The sequence below is a fragment of the Orycteropus afer genome, unplaced genomic scaffold, assembly GCF_000298275.1.
Source record: "Orycteropus afer afer isolate SDZICR_OR568_19922 unplaced genomic scaffold, OryAfe1.0 scaffold00471, whole genome shotgun sequence".
In the NCBI taxonomy this organism is placed as follows: Eukaryota; Metazoa; Chordata; class Mammalia; order Tubulidentata; family Orycteropodidae; genus Orycteropus; species Orycteropus afer.
The window spans coordinates 2,112,076-2,118,870 of NW_006922058.1; the positions used below are offsets into that span (position 1 = coordinate 2,112,076).

The following is a 6,795-nucleotide window of genomic DNA, read 5'->3' on the forward strand; positions in this document are numbered from 1 at the left end:
AGCGCCGCCCGCGGCCGCCGGGCCCCGACAGCCCCTACGCCAACCTGGGCGCTTTCAGCGCCAGCCTCTTCGCGCCTTCCAAGCCGCAGCGTCGCAAGAGCCCGCTGGTGAAGCAGCTGCAGGTGGAGGATGCGCAGGAACGCGCGGCGCTGGCGCTCAGCGGCACGGGCGGCCCGGGTACCGGCAGCTTCGCCCGCGATCCCTCCCCGACGCACCGAGGCCCCCGGCCTGGCGGCCTCGACTACAGCCCCGGCGACGGCCCCGGCTTGGCGTTCGGCGGCCCGGGCCCGGCTAAGGATCGGAGGCTGGAGGAGCGGCGCCGCTCCACCGTCTTCCTGTCGGTGGGCGCCATCGAGGGCAGTCCCCCGAGCGCCGACCTGCCCTCGCTGCAGCCCTCCCGTTCCATCGACGAGCGTCTTCTAGGCACCGGGCCTGCCCCTGGCCGCGACCTTTTGCTGCCCTCCCCCGTGTCCGCGCTAAAGCCGTTGGTTAGCGGCCCCAGCCTGGGGTCCTCCGGCTCCACCTTCATCCACCCGCTCACCGGCAAGCCGCTGGACCCCAGCTCGCCCCTGGCCCTCGCCCTGGCCGCCCGCGAGCGGGCTCTGGCCTCCCAGGCCCCCTCCCGCTCCCCCACGCCCGTGCACAGCCCCGATGCGGACCGCCCTGGGCCCCTGTTTGTAGATGTCCAACCTCGGGACTCGGAGCGAGGTGCCCTTGCCTCGCCGGTCTTTTCCCCACGAAGCCCAGCCTGGATTCCCGTGCCGGCTCGAAGGGAGCCAGAGAAGGCCCCCCGGGAGGAGCACAAGTCACCCGATGACAAGAAGTCCATGATCCTCAGCGTCCTGGACACGTCCCTGCAGCGCCCAGCTGGTCTCATTGTGGTGCATGCCACCAGCAATGGGCAGGAGCCTGGCGAGCTGGGGGCCGAAGAGGAGCACCCGGGCTCCCCGGAGCTGGCCCCGGCCCCCATGCAGTCAGCAGCGGCGGTGGCAGAGCCCCTGCCCAGCCCGCGGGCCCAACCCCCCAGCAGCACCCCAGTGGACCCCGGGCCAGGCCAGGGCAGCTCAGAGGAGGAGCCGGAGCTGGTGTTTGCAGTGAACCTGCCACCGGCCCAGCTGTCATCCAGCGACGAGGAGACCCGCGAGGAGCTCGCCCGCATTGGGCTGGTGCCACCCCCTGAAGAGTTTGCCAACGGGGTTTTGCTGGCCACCCCGCTCCCTGGCCCGGGCCCCTCACCCACCACGGGGCCCGGCCCGGCCTCAGGGAAGCCAGGCACCGAGCTGCCGCCCGCCCCGGAGTCCGCAGCTGACTCTGGCGTGGAGGAGGCTGACACGCGCAGCTCCAGTGACCCCCACCTGGAGACCACAAGCACCATCTCCACCGTGTCCAGCATGTCCACCCTGAGCTCAGAGAGCGGGGAGCTCGCTGACACCCACACCTCCTTCGCCGACGGGCATACTTTTCTACTCGAGAAGCCACCAGTGCCTCCCAAGCCCAAGCTCAAGTCCCCGCTGGGGAAGGGGCCGGTGACCTTCAGGGACCCGCTGCTGAAGCAGTCCTCGGACAGTGAGCTCATGGCCCAGCAGCACCATGCTGCCTCCGCTGGGCCTGCCCGCCCTCGCTACCTCTTCCAGAGAAGGTCCAAGCTGTGGGGGGACCCCGTGGAGAGCCGGGGCCTCCCCGGGCCTGAAGACGGCAAGCCAACCGTGATCAGTGAGCTCAGCTCCCGCCTACAGCAACTCAACAAAGACACTCGCTCCCTGGGGGAGGAGCCAGTCGGTGGCCTGGGCGGCCTCCTGGACCCTGCCAAGAAGTCACCCATCGCGGCAGCTCGGTGAGCAGGGCGGTGCGGGGAGGGGGCCCGCCCATGCCTGTGGCCCACCCTGTGTCCCCCCCTCCCTTCTTTCCACCGTCCACCATGCCCCACCTCCCTACCCCGTCCCTGGCCTGGCTGTGAGATAGAAGCTCTCTGGGGCTGGCCTCTGACGGGAGCCCGCTTCCCTGTAGTGCTGGGCACCAGAAACAGCCTTACCATTCAGGGTTCTCCCAGGCCCGCTCTAGGGCTGACCCTGGCCATCTGGCTTCTCCGAGGCCTCCCCACAGCTGTGTGGCTGCCACATGCTGGTGCCTTCCTTCCTGGGGGCTCTGAGTGCTTGGGGCTCCTTCTCTGGGACCTGCCTGGGAGCCCTGGGACCTGCGACCTGCTGAGGGGCCCAGTGGGTTTCCTGCCTCCCCACTGCATTGTCCTCCCTTTTCCCTTCCCCGTTTTCTGTTCTCCCACCTGGGTGGGGACAGGGCCACATTGCCATGGGCATGTGGTGGTGCTGGCAGGGGGAGGGGACTGCACAGGGGTTGAGTCTTCCCTTGAGGACCCCCTCCCTGGGGGAGCCTCTCGGGCCTGTGGCTGCGTGAACATCAGGGAAGGATGGATTCCTGCCGTGGGCCAGCCGAGGGCAGAGCTGGCTAGCCCTCCTGGCTGCCTTTTTCCAAGTTGCCTTTGCTGCTTGTGCGCCTTTGGTCTCCGCTCCTGGCTTTTGGGGGGCGTGTGTGGGATGTCATCTCCTGGGACCCCTTCCTTGCTGCCCTGAAGACCAACCAGCAGGCCCTTCCTGTGTCTGGAAAGCAGAGCTCAGGGTTGGGGGACTTGGAGGTCAAGAAGCCTTGCAAAGTTCTCACCCCCAGGGGCCTGACCTTGTAGCCTTATTCCTGCTCAGGGCCTGGGAGGAAGTGGGGGCCTCAGGAGTTAATGTGCCTCTCTGAAGGGGTCCCAGGATCTCCTCAGATCTTGTAATTCCAGGGTTTGCCCTTAGGCCCCCTCTGTTGGCCTCTTCCAACTCCAAGCCAAACCCCAAAGCCTTCTTCCCAGTAGCACAGAGCTGGAAGTGCCCTTAGGGTGGGTGTGCTGGTGTGGATGTGTGTTCAGGCAGGTAGCCAGGCTTCTGCCTCGGCCACCAGGGAACCTCGACCAGTTCTCCTCCTCTTCAGCCCTTATGTTGCTCTGCCCCGTGGATCTGAGGAAACGCAAAGCCAGTGGGCGTGTGTGGCACAGTGCCTGGCATGTGGCAGGGCCTCAATAAACACTTGTCAAACGCATGAAAGAAGGAAGCCAAACGCACATGCTGTCTTTTGTGGCCTGAGGTCTAGGGACGTGGCGCAGGGTGAGGCCGTGGAGGAAAGGCCCCACCTGAGTAACCCAGTCTTGCTCTAGGTTTGTTCTGATGGGCAAGAGTGAGGCACTCACACAGCTGGCACTTGCTGAAAGCCCTTCTCCCACCACCCTTCCTCTCTGTCCTTGGAAGCCTGCAACCCTGGCCTCACACCTGTCTTCTGCATTCTGGTGGAAGGAGAATGTTTTTTCTTAGTTACTCCTGCCACATCCCTGCCTCTGATTGGCCTAGTGCATGCAGGTCTGCTCCCCTCCAAACCACTCAGCAAAGTCAGGGGGACTGAGGCCAGAGTCACCCACCCAGCAGAGGGGAGAGGCTGCCAGCAGTCTGAACAGCGTGGTCCTTGCCCACTTCAGCAACTTGCTTCGTTCCCTGATGTCGACTCCAGGTCAGATGGCCCCAGAGTCCAGCCCAGGGAGGCCACCCGTTAGCTCTCTCATGTCCTCTGGGTGATGGGCTTGTGAAGGAGCCCCTACATGGTAGCAGGTGTACCTTGGCATTCACTGCTGGAAGCTTACTTTGTTCCACGGGCATCCTCCCTCTCGGAACAACTGCTGTTCACAGTGGGCTCCCTCAGCCAGTGACAGTGGGTGTCTGCTGACCCTCTGTCTGCCTCTGCCTACGTGCTCTGCCGTTAAGCTTCCCCTCCTGCACACGCTGGGCTCACAGGCAGAAATGGCCGAGAACCATGCCTACTCAGCAGTCATGTGTGAGTGAGCAGCCCCATGTGTTGTGTTCTGGAGCCTCCGTGAGCTTCTGCCCAGTCCTCTGCTCTCTTCAGTCTTCCTTCCACCCTCTTATGCCCCCTTCTCACCCTCAGTCGTGGGTGGTGCGTGGCCCCCTCCATTGCTCCCCAGGCGCCAACTTATGGCTGCAGGAGGTGGTCGGCCCCCCATGGGGTCTGGGCACCAGTGTAGAGGAGACCAGGCTGGTGCCCACCTCTCTCTTCATGGAGAAATTGTCAATGACTCTTTCGGAGAAAGGCCCAGGTGAGGGGCATTCTGAAGTCCAGGCAGGGCTGTTCCTCACCCCAGTGGGGATCCTGACAGAGGCCCTGAGGCATGTCTCCCCGAGGCTTCACTTGACAGTCACCTGGGTATTCCTCCATCGGACCAGGCTCTGATAATGTTGAGCCTTGAGGTGTTCAGCAGCCTGAGACATCTCTGGGCAAGTTAGGTGGTCCCTGCGGACCAGGGCTCAGAAATGGGGAAATGCCCAGCTTACCTTTGGGGGGATCCGGGGTGCAGCCCTCTAATGCTGCCCTTGGCCTCTGGATCTGGAGGAGGCTGTGGGAGTGAAGAGTTGAGGGAGAGAAGGATGGGAGCTGGGGTGCCCATGCAGCAGGCCTGGACCCCAGCAGATCTGGCTGTCTCTGGACATGTCAGTGGTTCCTGCAGGGTGGAGTAGATGGCCTGGCCCCAGAGAAAGTGCAGACCAAAGGGGGATGGAGGGCAGAAGAGGTGGCCAGCCCAGGAGAGATAGCATGCGATTCGGAGGAGTGAAAGTGATCCGGACCGCAGAGTTCTGGGGGTGATGGTGCCTGGTGAGGGATCCGGTGGCCTGGAAGCCCTTTGGGAGGCTGGTAGGTCCTGAAGTTTGGCAGTGGTGGCTGGAGCCTGCCCGAGGGAGGGGGTCAGACAGTTGAGAGTGGTGCTGGATTGATGGGCGAGGGCAGAAGTCGTGCTGATGCTTGGGACTCAGAGCTGGACATGGCCTTGGCTACCATGAGCTCCTGTTCCTGAGAGAAAGGGGAGGGGGCATGGACAAGGGGCTGGCTCTGGCCCCTTCCTGTCGGGGCCTGTGGGTGGGCACAGCATCCCGGGGAGTCTCTCAGAGGTGGTAGGAGTGGCTCACTTTCCTTCTGTCCCTGCTGTGCTGGGACCAACCCCACTTTCTGGCAGGGGCTCACTGTAGGTCCAAGGGGCTGCCGCCAGGGTTCCTGGAGAGCCCAGGGCCTTTCTGGGGTTGTGGTGGTGCAACATTAAGACGGAAACAGCTTTGCTCCAGATTACTCTGGTCTGGCCAGCTCAAAACTCTGTTGGCATCTGCATATGGGGCAGGAGCCAGGAGGACCCAGGCCAGGGTCCCTTCACCAGGGGTGGAGGCAGGAGGCAGCTCCTACCATCCGCGCGCCCCACCCCCATGCGCCACTGGGTGGCGCCTCCACGCCGTCTAAGGCTTTGGGGAAGGAGCCGGTGGGACAGGATGGAAAGGGGTGGTTGCTCTGAGCCAAGTCTGGTGGGAGGGAGAGAGCTGGGGGCTGTGAGGAGCGGGTGACCGCAAACGTGGGAGGGGCTTCAAGAGGGGAGCCGAGGTGGGCTGCAGAACCCAGAGGGACGTCTGTCATGCAGCTTGGGCAGGTCCAAGGAGAGGGAGCAGGGTTTGCAGCTCGGGGCCCTCGAGTCAGAAGCGAGGCTACCTTTCATACCCCAAGTCTGGAGAACCGAGCAACACAGCCAGGTCACTGGAGGCCAAGAAAGCAAGGGCCCAGACCCGCTCAACCCTGCCTACACCTGCCAACGCGCTCCCAGCCGTGTCCCCAGCCCCAAGCTGCACCCTCCGCGGGCGTCCGTCCAGGGCAGCCGCCTGCGCTAACGCTCTCTCTCGTTACTCTCTTCTTGCCCATCTGCATGTGGCCACGCTGTCTAGCTGCGCCTTGGCCCCGAGCGCCGGCTGTGTAAGTGAGCACCCATCCCATGCCTCTCACCGCGCCCGTGGCTGCGCTTGGCCTCCGGGATCTGCTCTGCTTGGCAGCGGGGAGCTTCGGCGCCTCTGGCAGTCCGCTGATGCCCCCTGGCCGCAGTGGGGCCTCCCTCCGAGGCCCGGCTGGGGTGGGGCTGGAGCGCTGGGGTCCTGTTCGGAGCGGTTAGGACGTGAGCGCCATCTGCCGTCTGCGTGTGGGCTGTGCGTCCCGTGGCGGTGCGCCTGTGTCCCTGTCCTGAGCAGGCCACCTCCTCTGCACGTTGCAACATGCGTGTGCGCTGCTCATTCTCTCCCCTTTGGCATGGCTGTGCTGCTGTCTTGAGCCTCTTTCGCACGTGCTGCTGCGCCAGGTGCACCTGGGCCTGTCTTGGGTGGGCCCCTGCTCAGTCCCTGCTGCCAGCCGTCTTCGCCGCTGACTCAGCCAGCCCGGCAGCCGGCCCCAGGGGTCTCCAGTCTCCTCAGAGAGCAGAGCTGAGGAATGGGAGCGACAGGGCTACTGCCTGAGCCAATGTCCAGGGCACGGACGAACAGGCTGCAGGGAGAGGGTCTGCTGGAGAGGGGCAGTCAGCCTGGTCCTCTGATGGGCTGCTCTCGAGCCAGGTGGAGTGCGGAGGGCAGCCGGCCTTGCTCTTCGCCCTGGTCCGCTCAGTCCAGAGGGCCCCCAGAGCAGGGCGCGGGCTTCGACCCCCGGGCCCCAATAAGTGGCGCCCACCCTTCTTTCCTCCTCAGACTCGGAAGCCGCCCCATCCCGCCCCAGCGCTCGCGTCCCTCCGGCCCTTCCCGCGCTCCCCTCCGTCCGCCCCCCACCTCGCCTGGCGCCCCTCACCCGCCCTGACCCCCTCTCCCTCCGCAGGCTCTTCAGCAGCCTCGGTGAGCTGAGCTCCATCTCAGCGCAGCGCAGCCCCGGGGGCCCGGGCGGCGGGGC

At 65.1% G+C, this 6,795-nt stretch overlaps 1 protein-coding gene across 1 annotated transcript in view; it reads left to right on the plus strand.

The window, feature by feature from the left end:
• SHANK3 (SH3 and multiple ankyrin repeat domains 3) overlaps nucleotides 1-6,795 on the plus strand; it is an 83,508-nt gene that overhangs the window by 76,170 nt on the left and 543 nt on the right. Inside the window, exons 23-27 of the mRNA XM_042782803.1 lie at nucleotides 3-1,834; nucleotides 2,811-2,865; nucleotides 3,988-4,156; nucleotides 5,922-6,032; nucleotides 6,600-6,740. Of these exons, the coding sequence (XP_042638737.1) occupies nucleotides 3-1,834; nucleotides 2,811-2,865; nucleotides 3,988-4,156; nucleotides 5,922-6,032; nucleotides 6,600-6,740 (2,308 nt within the window). The remainder of the gene's footprint in view (nucleotides 1-2; nucleotides 1,835-2,810; nucleotides 2,866-3,987; nucleotides 4,157-5,921; nucleotides 6,033-6,599; nucleotides 6,741-6,795) is intronic.